Source organism: Cnephaeus nilssonii (genome assembly GCF_951640355.1).
Source record: "Cnephaeus nilssonii genome assembly, chromosome: 6".
Taxonomy (NCBI): Eukaryota; Metazoa; Chordata; class Mammalia; order Chiroptera; family Vespertilionidae; genus Cnephaeus; species Cnephaeus nilssonii.
The window spans coordinates 54,304,066-54,328,615 of record NC_137077.1 but is presented as its reverse complement, the minus strand read 5'-3'; the positions used below and the strand labels follow the sequence as shown (position 1 = coordinate 54,328,615).

The 24,550-nt window shown below is 60.9% G+C and overlaps 1 protein-coding gene across 1 annotated transcript in view; it reads right to left on the bottom strand.

The window, feature by feature from the left end:
- LRP1 (LDL receptor related protein 1) overlaps positions 1–24,550 on the bottom strand; it is an 80,321-nt gene that overhangs the window by 22,833 nt on the left and 32,938 nt on the right. The window contains exons 14-42 of the mRNA XM_079774360.1: positions 24,041–24,242; positions 23,508–23,633; positions 20,750–20,890; positions 20,510–20,635; positions 19,944–20,060; positions 19,420–19,500; positions 17,729–17,896; positions 14,520–14,702; positions 13,954–14,154; positions 12,646–12,891; positions 11,425–11,622; positions 10,073–10,277; positions 9,732–9,896; positions 8,909–9,153; positions 8,318–8,449; positions 7,797–8,024; positions 7,440–7,614; positions 7,270–7,364; positions 6,876–7,025; positions 6,600–6,740; positions 6,115–6,249; positions 3,808–3,939; positions 3,436–3,570; positions 3,122–3,251; positions 2,896–3,022; positions 2,369–2,520; positions 2,154–2,278; positions 1,463–1,840; positions 5–194 (exon numbers count right to left, since the gene is read on the bottom strand). Of these exons, the coding sequence (XP_079630486.1) occupies positions 5–194; positions 1,463–1,840; positions 2,154–2,278; positions 2,369–2,520; positions 2,896–3,022; positions 3,122–3,251; positions 3,436–3,570; positions 3,808–3,939; positions 6,115–6,249; positions 6,600–6,740; positions 6,876–7,025; positions 7,270–7,364; positions 7,440–7,614; positions 7,797–8,024; positions 8,318–8,449; positions 8,909–9,153; positions 9,732–9,896; positions 10,073–10,277; positions 11,425–11,622; positions 12,646–12,891; positions 13,954–14,154; positions 14,520–14,702; positions 17,729–17,896; positions 19,420–19,500; positions 19,944–20,060; positions 20,510–20,635; positions 20,750–20,890; positions 23,508–23,633; positions 24,041–24,242 (4,829 nt within the window). The remainder of the gene's footprint in view (positions 1–4; positions 195–1,462; positions 1,841–2,153; positions 2,279–2,368; positions 2,521–2,895; positions 3,023–3,121; positions 3,252–3,435; positions 3,571–3,807; positions 3,940–6,114; positions 6,250–6,599; positions 6,741–6,875; positions 7,026–7,269; positions 7,365–7,439; positions 7,615–7,796; positions 8,025–8,317; positions 8,450–8,908; positions 9,154–9,731; positions 9,897–10,072; positions 10,278–11,424; positions 11,623–12,645; positions 12,892–13,953; positions 14,155–14,519; positions 14,703–17,728; positions 17,897–19,419; positions 19,501–19,943; positions 20,061–20,509; positions 20,636–20,749; positions 20,891–23,507; positions 23,634–24,040; positions 24,243–24,550) is intronic.

Below are 24,550 nucleotides of genomic sequence, written 5' to 3'. Positions count from 1 at the left end.
TCACTTCTGGCACTCGTCCAGCACGAAGGCCCGCGGGTGGTCATCTCCGGACATGGTGATGACGGTCTCGCGCTCGAAGGCCCCCGTGCGGGTCTGGTCCACCGTGTGGCGGGTGATGGTGGACGTGGTGTAGCTGGTCCAGTAGAGCGTGTCCCAGGCGCGGTGATAGGCCAGGCCTTCCACGGAGCCCACGTCTGCGAGGAGGAAGGAGCAGCCAGGGGTTGGGATGGGGCCAGAAAGCAGGGCTGAAGGGACAGGCTGGGCAGGAGCTGAGGGGGCAGCCGAGGGCACCCCCTTCCTGACCCAGGTGGGGTTGGAAGAGATATGTGGGAGCTGGGAAGCTGCGGGGGCGGGCGACACAGCCCTCGGTGCCCCCAAACCCTGTGGTATCACCCTGTTTCCCACCCAAATGACCCGCGGCCCAGCTCCTGGCCCTTCTTCCTGCGTCTCCCCATTGTGGGTAGATCGGACTTGATCGGACTTGATGTTGCCGCCACACTTCCCTGGAGCTAGAGTTCTGCCACGTTGGGTGCGAACTGGATTTACTGGGAGCTTCCTGCTTAAAAAGGCCCTGAACCAGATGTTTTGTGAACACCTTAAACTCAGTGAGAGACAGGCACCGCCTTTAGGAGGAAGAGACTCAGGGGTTTCAGTGGCTGCGAGCTGTAGGACCCGCGGCTGCCAGAGGCCACGGCAACGCTTGAAGCACCGCAGCCTGGACAACGGGGAGGGCGGGCCGTTCTGCAGCCGCTCCGATCCAGCCCAGATGGCAGAGGATCGCGTTTAGTTTTGGACACTCGGTGTTTAGACAGATGTGTGGCCTGGACCCTGTGAAGCAGAAACTTCCAGAGGGGCTGAAAGGACAGCCCGTTCCTATCACCCCTGCAGCCCGGCCCTGGTTCGCTGTGGGGCAGGTCTTTATGGCGGGGAAGAATGAACAGAGGGACACGTGAGTGTGTCAAAGGCCCCGGGGCACCCAGCCTGGAGCAGAGGAGACCGCAGAGGAACAAAACAGTTGTCAAAGCTGGAAGGCCGTCCTAGGATGACAGCTCTAGCGCCCACTGCCCTTCCCGGCCGGCCTGTGCTGGCCGAGCGCACACCGCCGCCTCCGTGCTCCTCTCTACACAGACAAGGCGGAGGCTCGGGGAGACAGGAAACGTGCCCAGCTGACTGAAATCCCGTGTCCGGGCTTGAACCCGGGCAGCCTGGGGGTGAGCCAGGACCAGCGGGGACTGAGAGGCGAGCCCACTCTGCCTCCGAAGGAGAAACGTCCCAGTAACAACAACGGGCACAGCGTGACCCATGGCCCCTGCCAGGGACCCCGAGGCAGGTGGGCTTCGGGGGGCAGGGCAGGGGGCCGGCTGAGGTCTGCCAGCTCTCCCACCCTGAGTCTGAGCCGACCCTCCCCACCCCCCTCACCCCCACCCCCCGCTTCCTTGGAAGATTTGGAATCTGGGCTCACTCTCCACAATGGTGGTCCTCCCGGAGCCGTCGTCATTGATCTGCTGGATGTTCCCGAAGTGGATGTCGCTGAAGAAGATGCGGTTGGGGGTGCCCGGGGAGGTGCCCGCTCGGTAGTCGAAGGCCAGAGCAATGACGTTTTTCATGTGCTTGGAGTCCTCGAAGGCCTGCACGGGCGCGTTGAGATTGCGCTCGTCCGACAGGTGGATGCTCTTGAGGATGGTGCGCTCCGAGTAGAGCAGGTAGCCAGCGTACTCGCGGCACGACGCCCCGTCTTCAGCCAGCATCCCGTGGGCGCAGGCGCAGGCCCGCTGCCCGCCACCGCGGTACAGACACAGCTGCTGGCACCCTCCGTTGGCCACGGCACACACGTTGGTGCCTGGGGGGGGGGGGGGGCGCGCGGGGGAAGGAGGAGGTTACGGAGGGCGGGGCCTGCCTTGGGCGAAGACTCCTGGGCGCCTGTGTCATCTCAGCTGAGGTGGAAACTCTGGGGTCCCTGCTCTGCCTCCCCCAGTTCGGGCAACCCTCCAGCCAGCACCAGCTCGGCCCTAGGCTCCTCAGCCCCTGCTTGCCAACCCGGGTCTCCAGGGCCACCGGACAGTGCCCCTTGGGGTCTTACTCCTCCCAGCCCCCTCACTCTGGGTTCTTGGGGGGCGGGGGGAGCACTCCAGGCCGGGGCCCTCTGGCCTCACCTTTCTGGCGGTCCCGGTTGAAGACCTTGATGTCCTTGAGCTGCACGCCGATGCCCGTCCGCAGGGGCACTGCGTCCGTGGCGTTGTCTTTGCTCCCGCGCTTGATGGAGCCGTTGGCGTGCGTCCTGGGGAGGGAAGGGCCGCGGGCCGGACGTCACCGGGGCCGGGAGGGGGCACAGCCGGCGGCGGGCGGAAGGCTGGACGGACGCCCTCACCTGTCACTCCAGTAGATGAACTCCTCAAACACGGACACGGAGAACATGTCCATGTTGTTGCTGGACAGAACCACCTCGCGGTTCTCCCCCGTCTCCAGGTCAATCCGCTCGATCTTGTCTGTCCGGGCGTCGCACCAGTACAGCTTCCCATCCTACAGGCCAGGGGCACCTCCTCACCTCCAGCCCCAGGCCCCTCCGCCCCCACCCCGCCCCGTCACACTCACTCCTGTCTTTGTCCCACTTCCTCTACCTCTTCCACTCTCCGACCTGCTGATCTGCCGGCCTCCAGGGTTCCCTCCAGTCCCCACTCTGAGTGACCCGCCCCCACCACCTCTGGGGCTGCAGGAGTCCTACTCTGGGTGGGGACTGGGCCAGAAGACCCCCCAACTCGCTGTGTCCAGATCTTCCTACCAAACGGGGGGCCATTACAGGGGGACGCGCAGGGGAGCAAGGCATGGGATAAGGGGAGCTTCCCCCAGAGCACGGGGCCCTGCCCCTCGGCCCCTGGGTCACGCCTGCATCCACACCTGGTAGTCCACCGAGATGCCGTTGGGCCAGCTGATGCTGACGTTAACCAGCACCACGCGCTCGGTGCCGTCCAGCCGAGACCGCTCAATACGTGGGTACTGGCCCCACTCAGTCCAGAACAAGTACCTGTGGGACGGAGGGGCACCTGGGCTCAGTCCCCAGCACATGGAGGAGAGGGCCCTGTCAGAGTGGGCTGTGGACTGGCCCGCCTGCCCGGCTCCTCACCCCTTCTCCGGATGGACAGTGATGGCCCGGGGCTTGTCCAGGCCCTGGGAGATGACCACGTAGCGGAAGGAGCCATTGAGCCGGGCGACCTCGATGACGTCAAAGCCCTGGTCCGTCCAGTAGATGTTGCCTGAGGAAGGGGTAGATGCTCAGGGGGTGGGGTGGGAGCATACACACTGGGGCCCCTCCCAGCCCAGGTGCCCCTGCCGCTCCCCCATCTGTTCCTGCCTGCCCCTTCTCCTCAGACCCTTCCTTCCAGGACCCCACTTCCCCATCCTCTGCCTCACACGCAGCCTGCACCCTGCGTGGCTCACCTGCAATCCAGTCCACGGCGATGCCCTCCACGCGGCCAATGCCATTGGTCACCACGTCCTCACGCCATGTCTGATCCCGCTTAGCCCGGCTGATGGTGCTCAGGCCCATGTCCACCCAGTAAATGGTGTCATTTTCTGAAGGCGGAGAAGCCAACAGGGTGGGGATGCCGAACAAGGCAGGCCAAGTGGGGGGTCAAAATCACATGGGGTCAGGACAGAGGTGAGCGACTGCTGGGGGGGCCTTGAAGGGCAGATGGAGGGGGGTGGGGCAGCTCTGCTAAGTGCCTGAGGTCAGGCAGCCCGACCCTGGACCCCTAAGCACACCACCCCCAAAGGTCACGCTTCACTCCCTCCTGCCATCCAATGGCTCACCAGCATGGAAGTCGATGCCAACGGCCAGGGAGGTCCCGGACACTGGGACCAGGGCGTCCGACTTGTCGTTGGGATCCAGGGGGATTCCTCGGATTCCCTCATGCACAGAGTACAGGAGGAAGGAGCCCACACCTGGAACACAAGAACACTTCAGGCATGAGCCTCACTGACACCCCTTCACACTTGGCTTCGGGCACCCTCACACCGGATCTTCTTACGGCCCCTTAAACATACACACACACACACACACACTGAGTGGCCAGGTTATTCTGATCTCTGAATGCATAATAATCTGGCCACTCAGTGTGTGTGTGTGTGTGTGTGTGTGTGTATAATAAAAGCATAATATGCTAATTAGACTGGACAGCTGAACAACCTTCCGGACGTCCTTCCAAACAAAGCTAGGGCTGCGAGGGCTGAGCCCCTTGCACAAGTTTCGTGCATCGGGCCTCTAATATATATACACTATATATATATATTTCAGAAAGGAAGGAAGAGAGAGAGAGAAACATTGATTGGCTGCCTCTTGTATGCCCTACACTGGGGATTGAGCCCACAACCTGGGCATATGGCCTGACCCGGTATCGAACTGTGACCTTCTGGTTCATAGGTCAACACTCAACCACTGAGCCATGCCGGCCAGGCCTCTATGCATCCCTTTTGATATCCGCCCTTCCCCTCCCCCCACCGCCCAAGCTATCACGCTTCCCCCTCAACACACATATATACACACACCCTAGTCTGGGCTGGGAGGTCAGCTCTCTGGGAGTCCGGAGAGGAACACGCTGGGGAACTACCTGCAAGACCTCCATCCCTCACTAGAGGGCAGCAGAGGCTGGGATTTCTCTCCCTGTGCTAGGCTCTCCAGGCCACTTCCCTCAGTACAACCCAGCGGCCTCCGAGGCCATGAGGGAGAATCTGGGAAGGTTCCGACAAGACAGTTGCACTGCACTGACTCCCACATTTAGATTTCCACCCTAGTTTCCTCTTTGTCCTTCCCTCTCCAACACCTGAAACGCAGCATTCCCAACACCTCACTCCTGAGCCGGTCATTCCGTTTCCCATTTCTTATGGGGCGCCATATTCACGCATCCCAGAGTCCTCCCTGGGAGGATATTACCACTCGATACAGTGTGTCCCCAAATGGGCCTCGGTAGCCCAGGCTCCGTGACAAAAAGGACTCATGGTTGAGTGAGTTGGGGGAAACTCCAAGCACCAGAGTCTTCCCTGGACACATTTTCAGCGCGGATGAGCATATGCGAGGCTCTGAGACATTCTGCAGCAAAACCCCTTCAACGTTGTTCAGCCCGGTGTTGGTGTCTGTGACGTTCACCCACATCAAAGAGGGAGGTGCCGTCTCAGGGCACGGGCTCGTAAATCAGTCACCAGGTTCTTGTGAAACGTCTCTGCCTTTCATCTCCTCCCTGCGGCCGGCCTCGGCCCCGTCTCCTAACACCGGGATTACTGGAACAGCCTCCTAACTGGTCTAACAGCTCGGGTTCTCCCTCCCCCACCCAGCCGGTGCTGTGCCGCCAGGTTAATCTGCCCCAAACACCACTTCCCAGGCTCTCCTGGCTGAGAACTCACGGCCCCGCCCGACCTCACAGCCTAGCACCCCGACCCCCCACACTCTGCCCAGCACTCGGGCTTGGCACCTCAGGGCCCTCCTGCTGCTATGGACCCCTGGCCTCTGCCTATCACCCCTCCCCGTTGGGCCACACAACACTCACACCCTACTTGTCCACAGAACCTGGCCCGGAGCACACCTGTGCCATGAAGCTGGCCCTGCCTCTTGTTCTTCCCTTTCTTTTTTTTAATCCTTACCCAAGGATGCTTATTGATTTTTAGAGAGAGAAGGGATAGAAAGAGAAACAGCGACGTGAGAGAGAGATCAATCGGTTGCCTCCCAGACATGCTCCGACTGGGGATCGAACCCGCACCCTGGGGATGTGCCCTGATAAGGAATCGAACCCGCCATCTTTTCAGTGATTGACACTCCAACCAATGGAGCCGCCTGGCCAGGGAAGCGCTGCCTTTTGACATCTGTTTCTCCAAAATCCTACTGAAGTCAGAGCCCCTGCATGGGCGTTTCCCCTGCACGCTAGCCCCCCCTCCTGGTTAAGACTGCAGAGCACAGGGACTTCGGGCCCCTGGCTTCCCCGTGGCACCCGGCACAGGGCTTCCTGAACATCCCACTCAGAAGGCCCTGAATGACACGTGACGAATGCGGTCCTGTTGCCAGGGCTGTAGGTAGGACGGTCGGGGTTGGAGACCTGGGTCACCGCGGGCAGAGGCAGGGGCACTGACCCTCACAGGCCTGCTGGCCGCTCCGGAGGCTGTAGCCAGCTGTGCACATGCAGGAGCGGGTTGACTCTGACGTGGGCAGGCAGAGCTGGGAGCAGTCCCCGTTGTTGACACTGCAGGGGTTGGTGACCTCATGCCCTGGGGGAGAAGGTGGAGGCAGAGGAAAGGGTCAGTAGCCCTCCCTGGGGCCACCGTGTCCGGCTCATGCTGCTCAGGGACAGGATAGTCACTGCCTTCACCCTGGACCTTGTGGGGGTCACCACCCAACTCAGCCCTCGGGTCATCTGTCCTCCAGGCCCCCGGCCCGGTGACCGGGTGGCTGGGAGCCTCCATGGTGCCTCAGTGAGAATTAGAAAGGGGAGCCCCTTTGGGTGGTGAGCGGAACCCACCCCGTTTTCATTCCCATTCGCTCGCTTGCCCAGGGGTTCCTGCCGCCTTGACCTCTCTGACCCCCACCTCGCCTCCCTGCCCCTCGAGCCCCGTCTCACCCAGCTGGATGCTCTCGTCATAGACCTTCATGTGCATCACCAGGGTGGTGCTGTTCCGCAGGACCACCGACCCCGAGCCGTCCGCCTTGTTGCACGTGCCCATCTTCTCCGACACCTGATCTGCCCACCACAGCTTGTCCCCTGGGGCAACAGGAGGGGGTGAGACCTGGGGAAGGCCCTCCCCAGCAGGCGGGCTGCCCCAGGCCAGTCCCCGTCTCCCCAGCCCGTGCAGCCCGGCCTGCCTGCTCCTGTCCCTGCTCCCGCCAGCGGCCTCACCCATGATGGCCAGGGCTGTGGCCTTGCCCAGCTGGTTCCGCATGGCGTCGATGATCTCGAGGTCACTCCCGTCCAGATTGCAGCGGTTGATGGTGTGGTTCCCGGAGCTGATCCAGTAGAGTTTGCTTTCAGGGAAGTCAATAGCCAGGCCTGGAAGGGGGGGGGGGGGGGGTGTCACCGCCGGGGAGCCGGACACCAGGGCTGGGGTCCCAGAGCCTAACCCAGCCCGGCTGCCACCTCCAAGGACGTGTGTCTTGTGGGGAGGGTGGTAAGGATAAGCACTAAGCTGGGAGTCTGGGGAGACAGAGGGGCAACCGGGAACCCTGAGAGCGTGTCCTGGTCGAGGAACGCGGGAAGGCCGTGGGGCAGGTGGGGCAGGTGGGGCAGCTCATACCCACAGGGCCCCGCTGGCCGCTGAAGAGCAGGGTGCGGTTGCTGCCGTCCATGTTGGCCATGCTGATGTTGTCACCGTCGGTCCAGTACAGCTTCCTGGGGGAGGAGGAGGGGCTCAGCGTCCTCGTCTGCCCCTCACCTCACGCCCCCGAGCCCTGGCCCTGGACTGACCCACGGAGGGGGTGGACGACCAGGCCATGCGGCTGCTCCAGGCCCTGCACCACCGCGTTCTTGAAGGAGCCGTCCAGCCGCGCCACGTTGATCTGCTTCTTGTTGGTGTCGTAGCTCGTCCAGAACAGGTTCCGGGACACCCAGTCCACGGCCAGCCCGTGGGCGTTCGGCAAGTCTGGGGGCACAGGGGGCGGTGGTGGCTGGGGGTTTGCAGGGCAGAGGTCGGGGTGGGGCAGCCCGATTTCTGTGGGGAATGGGGGTCAGGGCACCCGGCCGCAGTGCCCCGAGGCGCGCAGGGGCACAGGGAGGGGGCGCTGGGGACCCGGGGGGGGGGGGGGGCCAGGGGCCAGACAGAACCTGCGGAGACGACCGTCTCCACGCCGGTGCCGTTGATGAAGGCCCTCTTGATGGCCTGCGTCCGAACGTCGGACCAGTACACGCGCTGCTCGCGGGCGTCGAAGTCGAGCACCGTGACGTTGTCGATGTCGGGCACCGTGAAGGAGATGATGTAGTTGTAGTAGGGGGCGTCCAGGTCCACTCCCCGGATCTCCATCTGACGTGCGTACAGCAGGAACTTCTTAAACTCTGTGGGGCACGGGGTGGTCACTGAGGGCAGCCCTGCCTCCGTGCTTCGCGCCCCCCACCCCACCCCCCGCACCAGAGCACGGTCCCTTCTCCGCGTCCCTTCTGTGGGCTGCTGGCCCTCAGCGATCAGAAGCGGCGCTCCCACGGGGGATGACCTCCCCGCGGTGCCAGCCTGTCCTACGAGGCTGCCCCTGGGGCCTCCCCAGCGGGTCCCGCCCGGCTCACTGTCCACCTGCAGTCACCAGGGTCCGCCCTGAGCCTGTGACCACTGGCCCTGCAGGAAGGGCTCCTACCGTAGCAGGTGGTGTTGTCCTTCTGGAGCTTCATGAGGTGGGGACAAGCGCAGGAGACCGTCCGGTTGTAGTTGATGAGACACAGATGGGAGCAGGGGCCACGGCCCCCATTGGCCTCGCAGGGGTTGGGAGCTGCGTTGGGGGGGGGGGGGAGAGAGGAGAAGCAAGAACATCCTGTGACTTGCTAGGCCCTCCGTGGCCTTTCTCACCTGAACCCCCCCTTCTCCTTCTTTTTAAAACACATTTTTATTGATTTCAGAGAGGAAGGGACAGGGAGAGAGAGATGGAAACATCCATGATACAAGAGAATCTTTGATGGGCTGCCTCCCGCACGCCCCCTACTGGGGAACGAGCCTGACATCTGGGCATGTGCCCTGACCAGGAATCGAACCATGACCTCCTGGTTCATAGGTCGACGCTCAACCGCGGAACCACGCCAGCCGGGCTGGATCACGCCTCTTCGCCCCTTCCCATCCTCCCTGTTTCAGCCCCGCCTGCCGCCAGCCCTTCTCTGCCAGCGGGCTGCGGTCCAGCACAAACCCCTCCTCTCTCACAGGCCGCTGACGGGCCGCTGGCTCCTCTGGCCCTTACCCATGGGCTGCCGGGAGGGGTGGTACACCTGCAGGTCGAAGGGCTGGGTATTGGTCCTCTGCACCACGGTGACATTGTGGCCGGTCCACTTGTTGGCCTTGGCCAGCGTGTTTGTGCGCCAGTCCGTCCAGTACACCTCCCCCCCGTACAGCGTCACTGCGAATGGGTGGGACAGGAACTCGTGTCCCCGGAGCACCTCCATGTGGCCGGAGCCGTCGTAACGGGCCGAGTAGATGGCATCGGACCTGAGGGCACGGTCGGGGCCGAGTGAGGGTGCCGGCTGGGGCCGCAGCCTGAGGGCACCCTGCCCCGGGCGCCCCTCCTGGCCCTGGCCCACAGCCCCCACTTCGCCACACCGGAGCACCCCTCCTCCACCCCTGCTGGCCAGAGAAGGCAGACAGAATGGCCGAGCAGGGGACCACGTGTGCCAGGGCCAGGATCCAGCCCTGTCACCAACTCCCACACGCACACTTCTCCTCAGGGCGGCCCTGAGCACACAGGGCTTTGGTGAAGGTGACACAAAGGCACCCCCTCTGCAGAGACCAGTTAGACTGAGCCCCAGGAGAGTGCACAGATCTGAGGGGACAGGAGGGTGTGTTTCAGCCCGCGGCTGGGCACCCTCTTCTCTCCGCACCTGTCCCCTAGCCCAGCCCCTCCCTCACTGCAGCCCTCTGCTGGGCCCCGCCCTGGGCCTCCTGGTTCTGGATTGAGGTCCCCAGGCCTTCTTACCACCCTCCTCACTGCCAAGCCCTGGGACCCTGGCCCACCCTGGCCCTGGAGGGGCGGGGGATGGAGGCCTCCCAGAGCTGGTGGAGGGGCTGACCTGGCATCGATCCAGAGGATGCGCTTCTCCAGGTAGTCCACGGTGAGCCCGTTGGGCCAGCCGCCTGAGCCTGTCTCCCGGTGGATGGTGCGGCGCCCAGCCCCGCTCATGGAGGCCGCCTCGATTCGGGGCAGGCTGGCATCCCAGTCTGTCCAAAACAGGATCCTGGGGAGTGGGGAGGGGGTGAGGAGGGACCAGCAGGGGCCTGGGGAAGGGGCTGTGGTAGGGTCTAGGTAAAAGGCCGAGGGGGTTGAGAAGCATTAAGGAGATGGGTGTCGCTGGCCAGAGGCTGAACAAGGCTTTGCAGGGACCATGGGGTGAGGGCTAGGCAGGGTCCTCACCCATCTCGGGGATCCAGTGCAATCGCCCTTGGGTGCTCAATGTCACCCGCCAGCAGGGTGGTCCGAAGAGTCCCATCCAGCTTGGCCACCTCAATCTGGTCCAGGTTACTCTCGACCCAGTAAATGTTGCCTGCAATCCAGTCTACAGCCAAGCCCTCGGGCGTGGCCAGGCCGTACTGAATCACCACCTCAAAGCTGGTCAGGGCTGGAGAAGAGAGGTCGCGGAGGTCAGAGTCCCATGGGCAAGGCTGGACTGAACTCGAGACATCCTGGCACATTCCATGACCCCTCACCCCTCACGCCTCTGATGGGCTCCAGATTCCACTGGGGTTCCCAGCCGCCCCCACCCCCACTGTCACTCAGGCCCCCCACCCCACCAGGAGGTCAGGCGGGAGTGCAGCCTGGCTTCGGGAACCCCGGAGGAAGGGGTCACCGCTACCACCTCTGCGTGCAGCTCCCTGGAAGGCTAACATGGGAGGAGGTCAGGGCAGAGGGTGGAGGCTTTGGGGGGCAGACCTAGACCCAATGTGAGGAGGAAGGAACTTTCTAGAAGTCACTCCACAGACTGTCTTGGAGACTTTTTCATGGAAAGACATATATACGTGGACCGCATTATTTCAGAAACTGTCGCACAGTGTGAACACGATCCCAGTCTGCTTAGCACCCCCTTGTTGATGGGCATTTGACAGCATATTAACTATCCTGGACCCTCCAGCGTTTCCCCTACGACACAGGACAGACTCCTGCAGTAAGGTGAGCGTCTTCCGAGTCTTTGCTCAGATGTCACCTCCTGAGGGGGCCTCCTCTGCCTGTCCAGTTTAAAACGTCAACCCCCTTCCCGCTACCCCCTGCCTCTTTCCTCCTGACCCCCAGCGATGCCCTCCTCGGTCCCTCCGCAGGGCGCTCACTGGCTCTGCTTACAGCTGGCGCTACTGGCACAGAAGCTCCAGGAGGGCAGGCATTTGGACCGGTTTTGGTCACTGCCGCCTCCCAGGGCCCAGCGGGTATGGCAGGGGCTCAGAACGTGTGTCGACCGAATGAACAAAATCTGTGATGGGTCAGGCTGCCTTGGGACGGTGGCCGAGTTCAGGTACCCCCACCCCTAAATGACGTTTTTATTTTCAAGCTGTAATGCTAGGCTCTGGGGAGCCGAGCTGCAGGCCTTTTCAAAGGAAGGCTGATCATTTTGTTAATTATCAGGCTGGCAGCCCTGCCGACGACGATAATTACGGGGCGTCAGGCACTGCGACCCACAGCAAAATCTAACCAATTAACAGGAGTGTGGGGGGTGGGGGAGCCAAACGCCTCTGCTGGGGGCCGAGCGCGCAGCGCCCCCTCGGGGAGCCCTTCACCTCCGTTGTCCAGCAGCTTCCCGCGGTAGATCTTGTCCTCCACCACGTCGGTCCAGTAGAGGGAGCTCTGGCTGAGGTGGAAGTCCAGGGCGATGGTGTTGCGCAGGCCAGGCACCAGGACGCTGTAGTCCCCCTTTTGCAGGTCAATGCGCCGGATTTCGTGCCGGTTGGAGAAGATGATGAAGGGCTTGAAGGGGTCTGGGGAGGGGCGCGGCGGCGGTCAGCAAGGGGCTTGCTGCCTCCGTGCCCCCCTGTGCAGGGGTCACACACTAAACCTGACCGGCATGGTGGGCCCGCCAAACTCGGAGACTGAAAATCACCGCCCAGGGTGGTCTGAATGCACAAAGTCCTCAGGGAAAGCGAGTCCCAGCGGCCGTGGCTTCCCTGACAAGGCCGGCCTTTGGGAGTGAGCCTGTGGTCTTCCTGCCTCCAAGGTGGACACACCTTTGGGAGGTCAGAGGACCCTTCTTTCCAGACCCTCAGGGCACAGCCCCGCACGAAGGAGGCCACAGGCCCCTGCCCTGTTACTGTGTTCCCCGGTGCCAGCTCTACGTGCTTACATCGCAGTTATTAACTCTCCTGGACCCTCCAGCTGAAGTATGTGCCTCCCTTCACGTTTTATCTAATCCCAGGGAAGCTGTGTGTTCTCCCGCCCCTTCATCTGCCACCAACGGATTCCACGAACCTTCCTTACGCCTCTCCCTTTTAGTCTAATGCATAAAGTAAACCCGCCCTAACCGGTGTGGCTCAGTGGATAGAGCGTCGGCCTGCGGACTGAAGGGTCCCAGGTTCGATTCCGGTCAAGGGCATGTACCTTGGTTACGGGCACATCCCCGGTGGGAGGTGTGCAGGAGGCAGCTGATTGATGTTTCTCTCTCATCGATGTTCCTAACTCTCTATCCCTCTCCCTTCCTCTCTGTAAAAAATCAATAAAATATATTTTAAAAAAAAACAGAAAAAACAACTGCCATTCCCTGGAGCATTTTCTCCATCTATGGAGATTTTACTTCCCAGCAATGGTCAGTTTGACTCAAATAAACTAAGAAAATTCTCTACAGGTTTGGGCGTTCCTTCTGTCGATAAGGGGAGGCAGGGTATCTGTTGGCTCTGGGGCTGGGCCCGACGGACACCTTAGCCTCTGGCATCCAGCCGCCCACAGCCAGGGACCTGCCTCGGCCTGCCCAGCGCCGGCTGCCACCGCCACCCTCGCCCGTGTCTCACCCAGGCTGCGGCAGCTCTCGCCGTCTGGCTCCAGCACCCATCCCTCGTAGCAGGAGCACTTCACGCTGAACTTGTTCTGGTCGCACTTCTGGCTGCACTTGAGGTGCTTGGCACAGTAGCTCTGGATCTGACAGGTGTGGTTGTCAGGCCCCAGCTCCATGCCCAGGGGGCAGGAGCACACAATGCCTTCCCCGGGTGCCACCGAGCAGTTGTGGCTGCAGCCTCCGTTATTCAGAGAGCACTGGTCTGGGGGGCAAGGATCAGGGTCAGGATCCCAGAGGGGGCAGGACCATGGCCCTGCTGGGCCCCAAGTCCCGGGCAGCCCAGGCACGCTGCCCCCCCCACCCCCGCATCCTCCTTTTCCATTCCCGTCAACCCTCTGCCCCACTGCTTCCCAGGCTTTCTCAGGACCAGGGTTGGGACCCCCTTCCCACACCATGTCTGCATCTCTCTGGTCTCTACTTCCTTGCCACTTCTGAGCCCACGGTGGGGGCCCCAGCTTTTTGCCTCTCTCTGGGAGGGTGGGAAAGCCATTCGCTTTCCCTCGATCTCTCCTGATTTGGGGTGAGGGGCAGTAGGGAATGTCCCACCCTGGGCCCTGACACGCCAGCCCTGACAGATGACCCCGGCAGCGTTCTCAGGCCTGTCCGAGCGCCTTATCTCCCACTCCTCTCCTTTCGGGAACCCGACGCTCTGCCTGGAGATAAGGCGGCTCCGCTCCTCACCCGCAAGCCCCACCATGTGCCCCGTCCTGACCCCATTTCTTTTGATCTTGAATGCACACCCTCCTCCCCCCACGTTCTCACTCCCCCTGAGAGATCTACCGTCTTTGAGAACCCAGTTAAATCCCCACCTCCTCCGGGGAGCCTGCCCTGACCACATCCACACTCAAGCCGGCGCCTTCATCTCAAAGCCAGCTCTGCGGCGCGGCGCGTGTGGATGAGGGTCTGTGCCGGCAGCCAGGGGCTGCGCGGCGCTGTCTCTGGGGCACTTTAGGAGCTGTGTGACCGCGGACCAGTTACGTAGCCTCTCTGCGCCTCAGTTCTCTCATCTGTAAGGTGGGGTACGTAATGCAGCTGCCTCGCAGGGCTGCTTCGTGGGTTGAATGCTAGAATGGTGTGATGTGTCGAGCACAGCCTCTCGCGAAGGTGAGTGGTAAGTCAACGGGGGCAGTACTCGCCCAGCAGTCAGCGCTGCCCTCGCCTAGTCGCAGACCTCGCCCCACACAGCCCGCCCTGTTCCACTCGGCCCGGCCCGGGCCCAGACCCCTTCCCCAGCACCCTCCCCACTCCTCTCCTGGGGCCTCACCGCACAGCTCTCCCTCATCGGAGCCGTCTCCACAGTCGTCCTTGCCATCGCACAGCTTGTCGGGGGGCAGGCAGACGGAGGTGTTGTTGGCACAGGGGTGCGAGGGGGGCCTGCAGGCCAGGGCCTCACAGTTCTCCTCATCCGAGTTATCCTCACAGTCACTGTCGCCATCACATACCCATGCTTTGCTGATGCACCGAGCTGAGGGGTGGGGATAGCATGAGGGGCCAGGCCTGGGCATCAGGGCTCCCTCTGTCCTTCCCAGACCCGGTGGAGCCCTCCAATAGGGTCACGACTGCAATGCCTTACGGTCCACGAGGACCCGAGGCCTTTTCCGTGACATTCACACGGCACAGGAGCTGAGGGCTGGGGTTCCCAGGGCCCTCAGTGCAGGCCCTGCCCCTTCCTGTCTCCCCCACGCATCATGCACCAGCTCCTTCTGTGCGGGCTTTTGCCGCAAGGCCCCCACCTCCATCCCTCACAGCTCAGTGCTAGCTCTGCTCTCAAGATGGCTTTCTCCCGTCCATGTCGCCCCATTCCAAGCTCCCCGCAATGTTTCCCTTTACCAGAGTCCTTGCAGCCGAACTTGACGTTGGGGTCACAGACGTGGGTCACTCCCTCGCAGCTCTTCTCGTCACTGGAGTCCATGCAGTCAGTGTCGCCGTCACAGCGCCACCGCAGGGGGATGCACAGCCCATCCAGCCGGCACTGGAACTCATCACTGTGGCAGCCACCAGGGGGCCTTGTCGCTGCAGGGGGAGGGCGGGGGAGGGCATCGGGTGAGGTAGGGGCTTCAGGTCGGCTATTCCCACCTCTGCCTTCCCAGCCCCCCTGATGCTGTGCCCGGCCCAAGGCTATGAACAGAGACGGAGATGGAGCGCCCTCTGAGCACCGCTGACACTCCTTGAAGCCCTAAATGAGAGGCAGGCAGGGCTGTCACAACTCTCCGACCCCAGACCATCTCACCTAACCCCCTATTTTACACACGAGAGCGCGATTGGATAAGCAGTTTGCTAGGCCAGAGCTCCAACGCCCCCACCATAGCCTAGCCTCATGCATTCGTTTATGCCACAGACCCTTAGTGATCGCCGACTGTGTGCAGGCACTGTGTCAGGCGCCAGCACGAGCAAGACTCCGTGACGGTCCTTACCGCCATGGGAGTGAAGCTCTAGTGGGTACTGTGAGTTAGGACTTTGTTCCCTAAAGGAGATGCCGAAGTCCTAACTCACAGTACCTGCTAGAAGACACAGACAATGAAACGCAACACAGAAATCCAGGATGGGACTGCAGGTAGTGGTCAAAGCTGTGGACACAAAGCCGGCGGGCCAAGGCTAGCGAGGGAGGAGGATGCTGCTTTAGATGGGGCAACCAGGGAAGGTCTCTGAGCAGGAGTCACCTGAGCAGAGGCCTGAACAGCGTGAGGGGTATTCCAGGCAGAGGGAACAGCTAGTGCCAAGTCCGAGATAGGACGACGCAGGGCGTGCTGGACAAATGCCCAGGGCACGGTTGAGGCTGCACGGCCAGAGCGGAGCGAGGAGGAGACGGGTGGCAGGAACACAGGCCAGAGAAGGGGGCAGAGCCCTGCAGGCCTGGCAGCCACACGTGGTGCTGATTCTACGTCCGCAGGGAGCCGTGCGGGCTGGGGGCAGGGCTGGGCATCATCTGTCTCAGGGCCTGCAGGTTATGTGAGACAGGACTCCGGGGGCCAGGGAAGGAGCGGAACAGGTGACTGCACCTGCCTGACGGACATCACCGCCTGCCCCGAGCGTGGCCACGGCTCTCCTCTGGTGCCTGGACGCCAGCAGCAGCCCCCACGCCGATGCTCCTTCCTTGGGGCCCTGAACCGATTTCTAATCAAATCCCCTTCCGGGACCGTCTTCCGAAAGACCTCCTACATCGTATCACCTTGCAGCTTCGAAATCCTCTGAAGGTCCCCGGCGCCCAACTTTCCTTTGCTGTAACCTGCCCCCTTCGAAACAGCCTCATTCCTCCACCCCTCCAGCCCGAGGGGCCCCACCCGGCCCCACGGGCCCCTGTGGGAGTGCTCAGCTTCACCCTCTAAGTCCTACCGCTGGGTTCTCCGGGCCACCCCACCCCCACCCTGCAGACCCTCTGGCTTGTCCATTTACCCACAGTCTAATCCCTCATCAGGCCCCGGTTCAAATCCTGCCTCCTGAATGGTCCCAGCCATTTCAGCTCACAACCATAGTTAAGGATTGCTACCAACCATGACATCCCTGTTCCCACGTGCCGGGCCCCGACCCGTCTCCTCTCATTTCACAGAGAAGGAAGCGGAGGCTTGGAGGAAGCAGCTTGCCCGAGTTCGCCCGGCTTATAAATGGAGCTTTTCCCACCAGGCCACGCTCACGCCTCCAGGGACCCCTTCCCAGAATCCAAGGCTCTATCACCTGCTCTCCTCACCCAGCCTTTGTCAGCCAGGGCCCTGGGAACCGACTCTCTCCTGGGCCTGGGGACTCCCCCTCCTCCCTCTCACGCTCAGCGCCGCTCCCACTATGTGCACCTAACTCCACGAGGCAGAGGTTGTAGGCCGGTGACCCGGCGCCAGATGAGGCCTGTGGGAAGATTTTGGCCTGCGGTGTGTTTTTTAAGCTTTTAAAATCAATTGCCAGTTGTCACCGTTTGACTTGTGTTCCCTAAAGGAGATGCCGAAGTCCTAACTCACAGTACCTGCGAACGTGACCTTATTTGGAAATGGGTCTTTGGAGATGATCAATTTAAGATGAAGTCATTAGGGTGGGCCCTAATCCAAAAAGACTGTCCTCCCATAAAGAGGAGGTACGGACACAGAGACAGACACACACCCGGGGAGGATGCCACGTGAGGACCAAGGCAGAGATCGGGGTGCGACACGCACAAGCCACGGAACGCCGAGATGGCCAGCAAACACCAGAGCTGGGAGAGGGCCCTGGAACAGTCCTCCCTCACAGCCCTCAGCAGGAGCCAGCCCTGCCGACACGTGGGTCTTGAACTCACAGCCTTCAGTAACGTCAGACCATACATTTCTGTTGTTTACGCCACTCAGTTTGTGGTACTTTACTGGGGCAGCTCTAGGACACGAATGTATGTATTGTAAAGTGGGAAGATTTCACATAAAAATTTCAGACTTCCCTTGAAGCCAGGGCAATCCTGGGTCCGCATTCTCCCATCGTAACAACAGCCACAGCGAGACGCCCAGCTCCCGCGAGAGGGTCCGTGCCTCCCCGTAAACTGAGCTCCACGGCCCCTGGCTGGGGCCTGGGGGCCTGGCACTAGGGACCCTCACAGAGCCAACCCCTCTCTGCTTTGGTCCTCACCGCACTCATTCTTCCCGACCCCCTGAGCATCCCTTTCAAAGCTACGAGGTCCCAACACAAGCCACGGGCTGAGTGCTTGCTGAGCACGGCCTCACTGAAACCCCCACAGCAACACCGCGATATCGCCGCGATATCGGTGCTATTATTATCCCCACTTTGCAGATGAGCGCAGGGGCCATTAAGTAACTTGCTCAAGGCCACCCAGATAGTCAGCAGAGCCGGCGCTCAAACCCAAAGCCACCCAGCTGCAAAGCCTGCAATCTTAACAGCGTGTGACACAGAGTTGTGGGCAATCTCCCTCTCCCACTGGGCTGGAAACGCCTGCAGGATAAGAGCCACCGCTGGGTTATCTCGGCTCCCAGATGGCAAGGACATGCAGCGGGAGGAGAGATGGACGGGTGGATGCTGAGTGACGGGCACGTGGACCGTCTCGCCCCGCCGTGCGGGCTCCAGGTGCCTACCCTGATTGGTGCAGTTGGCGTGGGTCTCGTCGCTGTAGTCCCCGCAGTCATTGTCCCCGTCGCAGGTCCAGTGCTCTGGGATGCAGCGCCCGCTGTTGCATTTGAACTGGGTGCTGGAGCAAGAGTGGCTGCAGCCTGCCTCGTCACTATTGTCCCCACAGTCATTGTCTGGGGGGGGAATGGGGGGGCGGGCAAGAAGGGGAGAGGCAAGGAGCGGGTCAGCAAACAGCCTTCTCTGTGACCCCAGGTGGGGCCCCCACTCCCACCTCCCGATTCCCACCTCCCCACCCCAACCCCCCCACGGAGAAAAAAACAAACGGAAAAGACACAGAAACTGCATAGACTGCAGCATGCACCATGGCCCACATGGGGGGAGGGGCGGCGGGCGGGCTCCAGGAGGGCCCTTCCCTGAGTCGGGGGAGGCTGGGGGAGGGGCACAGGGCACGTTTCTTTCTTTTAGGCAGGGTGTGGGAACGGGGGTCTGTTTGCTTTTGGGGCAAGGCAGGGATTTATCTGGTTTTGGAGGGAGGGAGATGGAAGGAGTGTAGGTGAGGCCTCTCTGGGGGGTGGGCGGGGGCGGAATCAGGCCCTGCCCTGAACGTGGGCATTGCTGGGCACAGCTCACAAGGGGCACTGCCTGCAGCTGGGGGCTACTGGACTTCCCTCCACACTTCCCGGACACTGGGGAAGATGGGTTTGGCTACAGGGCCGTGTTCCTGCCTCTTCCACCTGCATGTGCTTCTCTAGCTCTCTCCTCCTCCCCCGCCTCAGTCTCCTGTCCCCTCCTCTCTCCTCCGAGAGGTGCCTCTGCCCACTCGGCTTCTCCCTTCCCACGGTCTGCTTTCTCCTTCTGTCGCCTCCCCCCTCTCTCTGCTCGCTTTAGCTTTTCCTCCACATCCTAGGAGCTCTGGGAGGGGGCAGCCTGGGCGTCCTGAGGCAGCCAGAGGCCAGCTGGGGCTCTGGGGTGATGGTGCATGTGCTTCTATGCACTGACCGGCAGGCTCAGGACAGGTCTTTTCGTCAGAGCCGTCCCCACAATCCTTCTCTGAAACACAGAAACCGCCAGGGCAACCATTGGCACACGAGACACGGCAAAGGTGAGGGGCAGCATGGCGCTGGCCCAGTCCCTCCTCTCACACGTCAGCCAGGGCTGGAGCCACCGTGCAACACGTCACCACACCACACAGACACAACCCGAGCCCGAGACGGCACGCACACGACAATCCCCTGGCCCGTGGCTCAGGGCTGACATCACCTGGTCCATGGCTGACCGCCAGGTGGCTCCTGAGCCTAGAGCAGGAGCCTGGAGGGTGCACCAAGGACTTGAGGAGACGGGGTTTGCCGGGAGAAGGGAGCTGGGCCCTGGGCTCTCATTGCTCTGTCCCTTCGGCCCACTCCTCCCAGCCCTGCTTGCTGATCTCTCCCCGGCCCCCGAGCCTCTGCCGGGGGTCAGACAGCTCAGACCCTGCCTGGGGAGGAAGGGTGCAGATGTGATGGGCCGGGTCCCCCTCAGCCGGTCTGGGTTCCCCCACGGCATTTCTGGCGTGTCCTCCTTTTCCCCATCCAATCCAGTGGGGCTTTAGCAAACTGGAGGGAGGCCCTGCTTGGTTCTAAGACCCCTTGGGCCTTACACCCCGGGCTGCCTTCTAGCTCTCCTGGGAACCAGGCAGGGGAAGGGAGTTTGCTCTTACCATTGTCACATCGCCAGTTGATGTTGATGCATCTGCCATTGTTGCAGGTAAACTGAGTCAGGGGGAAGCAGGTGGGATAGGCTGTCAGGGAGAACACGTAGCTGAGTCAGGCACCCAAGACTGCACAGCATCGCAGCACCGAGCACGCGTGCAGGTGCCTCTCTCTGGTAACCAGCAGCCCTCGGTGTGGGCAGACGGGAGAGAGGCTGAGCAGTCAGCCATGCCTCAGCCCCCGTATCCCCACCTCCCTGAGCACCGCGTTAAAGCTGGTCGTTACCAAGCACGGGCCCCCACATCCCCACATTCTCGCGGAACCCCCACATCCACACGATGGCACTGGTGGTAGTACCATCCCCGCTTTGCAGGTGAAAGGCACAGAGGCCACCGAGAGTGACTTGCTCAAGACCACACAGTACGAACGTGCAGGGTCTTCCAGGCCCCGCCGCCCCTGCCCCCTAGCCGGGGGGATGTTCTCGGGGTGACCTCCTCCGGGCCACGGCCCGGCCTTCCCGCGCCCCTCTTACCGCACGAGGCCGACTCGTCAGAGCGGTCCCCGCAGTCGTCGTCCAGATCGCACGTCCAGGAGATGGGGATGCAGCGGCCACTGGCACAGGAGAACTGGTTGGGCGGGCAGGTCCGAGCTGCGGACAGAGGGGGCCTGAATGCTCCTGGCCCTGCCCCTTTCTTGACTTTCCTCCCCTTCCCTCTTCTGAGTGTAAAGGGAAGTCTTCCTCCGGGCTTCGCACCCACTGCTCTCGGAGAACCCCAAACCACCTCTGCGGCCTCACAGGGCTGCACCGCCTCACCTCTCGAGGGGGCTCTGGCACCCTCCAAGGAGAGGCCCACCCTGCCTCGCTCTGATCTCCCGTGCAGAGCTGTGCTCTGTCCCCTGCAGGCTCAGTCCTCCCCGCCAGCCTTGCCCTCAGGGGAAGGGGACAGCACCCCTCTCCTGCTCGGGCCCCATCCTCTCTGCCCCACGCCCTGAGTGCTTTCCTTTCTGTAGGCCCCTCCGTCTTCCCCAGCCTGGCTCCCCGCTCCCCCGCCTCCCTGACTTAGAGGTGCCCAGGGCGGTCCACCCCCGGTTCCACACCTGAGCACGTGGCATTGGACTCGTCCTCACTGTTCCCGCAGTCGTTGTCCCCGTCACAGAGCCAGCGGTTGGGGATGCACCGGTTGTTCTCGCACTTGAAGCGGTCTGAGGGGCAGGTGTGCTGATCTGGGGAGGGAACAGGTCAGAGGTCGCTGAGAGGGTGGGGCCCCGCTCCCCCGCAGGCAGGGCCCTCCACTGGCTGCCCTGCAGGCCCGGGCCGAGGAGCGGGCGGCGACTCACGGCAGAGGGCCGGGGCCTCGTCACTGTTGTCCAGGCAGTCGTTGTCCCCGTCGCACTTCCAGCGCTCCTGGATGCAGCGGCTGTTGGCACAGGCGAACTCGCCCGGCTGGCACTGGGGTGGGGGCACGTAGGACGGGTTCGCTGTGGGCACCACAGAGGCGTGAGGGGGAAAGTCAGGCCCAGATCACGGGTCAGGTGCTAAGGCCCCTGTACTTTGCTTATTTTATTAGTTAAAAAGAACGCACAGGGTAATTTCACCTAGAGTGTAATTCTTCATGAACAGTTTATCTGCTGAAAACGGCAGCTCTACCTCCAGCCACAGGCGATGCTCACTCGAACACGCCAGCTCCCGCGAGAGTGCAGAGCCCCACCCGCTTCGTGCCCCTGAGAGACCACTCGTCCCCCGTCCCTGCCATCTTCACCCACGGCTCCTGGGAAGGGGATCCTGGGGCCTTCAGGGCCTGCCCTGCCCTGGCTCTTCCTTCACCGATGCTCACCCACCGCAGGAGTGAAACAGGCCCAGAACTCTGCAGGCTCCACTCCTGTCCCCCAGCACCTCACCTCCCCGCCTCTGTCTGCCCTGCGCTATCAGAAGTAAAAGCACCGCGTCCTTTGTGTCGGCATCAGTAACCTCCAGGAGCCCAGGACAGCCCGTCCCTGGACCTTGCAGCTCTGTGCATCCCTTCTTGGCCCACCTGCCATTCCCACTAAGCCTTCCCACGGCCCGTGGGCGGCTGTCTTCTCTCCCACAGCCCACGGACCACTGAGCCTGGAGGTGTCCGGCTTGCTGCTCCATCCTGCTTCCCGACTATTCTCCTCTCTTCTCTCTGCAAAATGCACACTGACTTTCCTGTTATCTGACCACCCCACCCCTACTTCTACAGGCCCCCAGGCCACTCCCTCTCATCCTTAAGGGTTTTTAGATCCTGGCTCCAGCGTCACTCTTTCCAAAATCATTCTGCTTCAATTCTTGGTGATTCCAACGTCCGTGGAAGGATCTTTCCGTTACCCTGGCCCCCCAGTTCCTCTCTTTGCCAACGCCCTTGCCCTCCACTGGCCTCAGTCACTCACTCTTAGCTGTGCCCCAAGGCCCCGCTACCCAGTTGCACTCTGGGATTCTATGTCAGGAACTCACTCAGAATATGGCAAAGCATGCAGGTGTGAGAAATAGTAGAGTGGGTGGTTAAGAAACGGGATCTGGGTCGCACTTCCTGGGTTCATATTCCTGCTCTAACTTTGGGCCTCAATTTTTTTATCTGTAAATTGGGGATAATAAAAATATCTTTCCTACAGGAACATGTTAAGGAATAAATACATTACTGCATGGGAAGTGCTTAGAACCGTGCCTAGTACATAGTCTGTGCTCAATAGATGTTGGCTGTGATTACAACAAAAAACTGGAAATAGTCCGACCAGTGTGGCTCAGTGGTTGAGCGTCGACCTATGAACCAGGAGGACACGGTTCGATTCCCGGTCAGGGCACAAGTCTGGGGTATGGGCTGGATCCCCTGTGTGGAGCGTGGAGGCAGCCAATCAATGATCCTCTCTCATCATTGATGTTTCTATCTCTCTCTCCTCCTTTCCTCTCTGAAATCAATAAAAATATTTAAAAAAAAAAATAAAAAATAAGGAAACAACCTAAACATCCAACAATAGAGAAATGGTTAAGCAAATTATGGAACTTTTACTAATGAAATCTACTTCAGCCATTAAAAATTCTGCTTATGTTTTCATGACATACTGTCCAGTGACGAAAGCATGAACTAGGACAGGATGTGCAGCAGGATTCCAGTCAGGAAAGGTGGAAGAGAAATGTTTGGGAGGATGGCTTCCCAGGTGGGAACAATGGTATCAAGGGGTGGTGGTCTTCGGGGTGACTTGTACTTTCTCCTTCTGTTTTCTATCATGTTTATGTATTTATTTTTATAATGAGCATAGCCTATTTTTATTTTTTAAAATATATTTTACTGATTTTTTTACAGAGAGGAAGGGAGAGGGATAGAGAGTTAGAAACATCGATGAGAGAGAAACATCGATCAGCTGCCTCCTGCACACTCCCTACTGGGTATGTGCCTGCAACCAAGGTACATGCCCTTGACTGGAATCGAATCCGGGACCCTTGAGTCCGCAGGCCGACGCTCTATCCACTGAGCCAAACCGGTCAGGGCGGCATAGCCTATTTTTATTTAAAATAATGCAGGAATAACACAGAAAATGCTGTGACACATACGAACTCAAAAGGGCAGAGGATAAGTTGGTAAGATTTGGGCTTTTTTCTCTTCTCCATTTTTTTTTTTTAAATCCTAACCCGAGAATATTTTTCCACTAATTTTTTTTTTTTTAAGAGAGAGAGAGGGAAACATTGATGTGAGAGAGAAACATCGATCCATTGCCTCCCATATGCACTCTGACTGGGGATCAAACCCCCAACCTGGGTGTGTGCCCTGACCAGGAACTGAATGTGCAACCTTTTTGGTGCATGGGACGATGCTCTAACCAACTGAGCCACCCGGCCAGGGCTCTAGTACTTAGAACTATTGATATATTACTTTAATGATGGGGGAATAGAGATTAGTTTCCCCTAATCTTTGTGCCTCTGATTCCCGCACCTGGTCCCCAGAGCCTTCTCTTGCCCCATCACTCAGCTCCTGTTGCCCCAACTGGGCCCTCTTTGCCTCCTTCATCTCTTACTGGGCCCCGTGGCCTCCTCCTGCTGGGGCCTCTTCCCTGCCTCCCACCCCAGCTGGGCCCCTCGTACCCATGCAAGTGACACCGTCGGTGCCCAACACCTGGTCCTCGGCGCAGGCACACTGGCGACTCCCCGGGGTGGCCAGGCACAGGCTGCTGCAGCCACCGTTGTTCACCCGGCATTTGTTGGTACCCACTGTGAAGGGGGGTCGTGGGGAGGGGTCAGGGGAGGAGGGGGAGGACAGGGGATGGAAAGGAAATGAGAAGATAGGGGACGAGACGCATTAAAGTGAGGAGAGGGAGAGGGAGGAAGCATTGAGAGGACCATGAGCACATTGAAGAACAGGAGACGTAGGCACGGCAGGGAGGGAGACAGGAAAGGAAGGGCAGATGAGGTCAAACAAGCTGCCGGCAGACCCGTAGGACCCATGCCTGATAGGCCTGTGCGTCGCGCTCTAAGGGCGAGGGCTGGGGCCTCTCTATTTGGGAGCCTCAAGAGGCAGAGCCTAGGATCCCAGGGGGAGTGCCTTCCCCCGCTCGGGAGCCTCACCCCCATCTAGGTCCCACCCCGTCACCAGCCCCAGCCCCAGCCCCAGGGGGTACCTTGCTGCTGCTGAGCATCATACATGCGGATCTCAAAGATGGGGGGCCGCTCGCTACGCAGAAGGGTCACGGTGGGGGGTGCGCCTCCTGCACCGCGTTCCAAGCGGTAAACACTGCCGCTCCTGTACTCGGTCCAGAAGAGGTAGTTGCCGTGGTGACACAGGCCAAAGGCATGATTCAGCTCAGGACCTTCATATACAATCTAGGGATGGAGGGGAGGTTACTAAGGAGCTGGAGACAAACAGGGGGACTGAGGAGGCCCAGAGAGGTTACTGGTTTGTACCCTCATTTATCCACATCCTAGGTGGGCTCTTATTTCCTCCATTAGCCCGGGAGCCCCTGAGGCCCAGAGCTTTGCACAGAGTGAGGTGCCAGACCCTGAGCCCAGCAGGGGACCGATGGCGAGCTTGTCCACACTGTCTTCTCCCTCCAACACCCACGGGCGCGGGCGCGCACACACACACACACACACAGTACCGAGCCGACAGCCAGAATTCAAACTTGCATTTC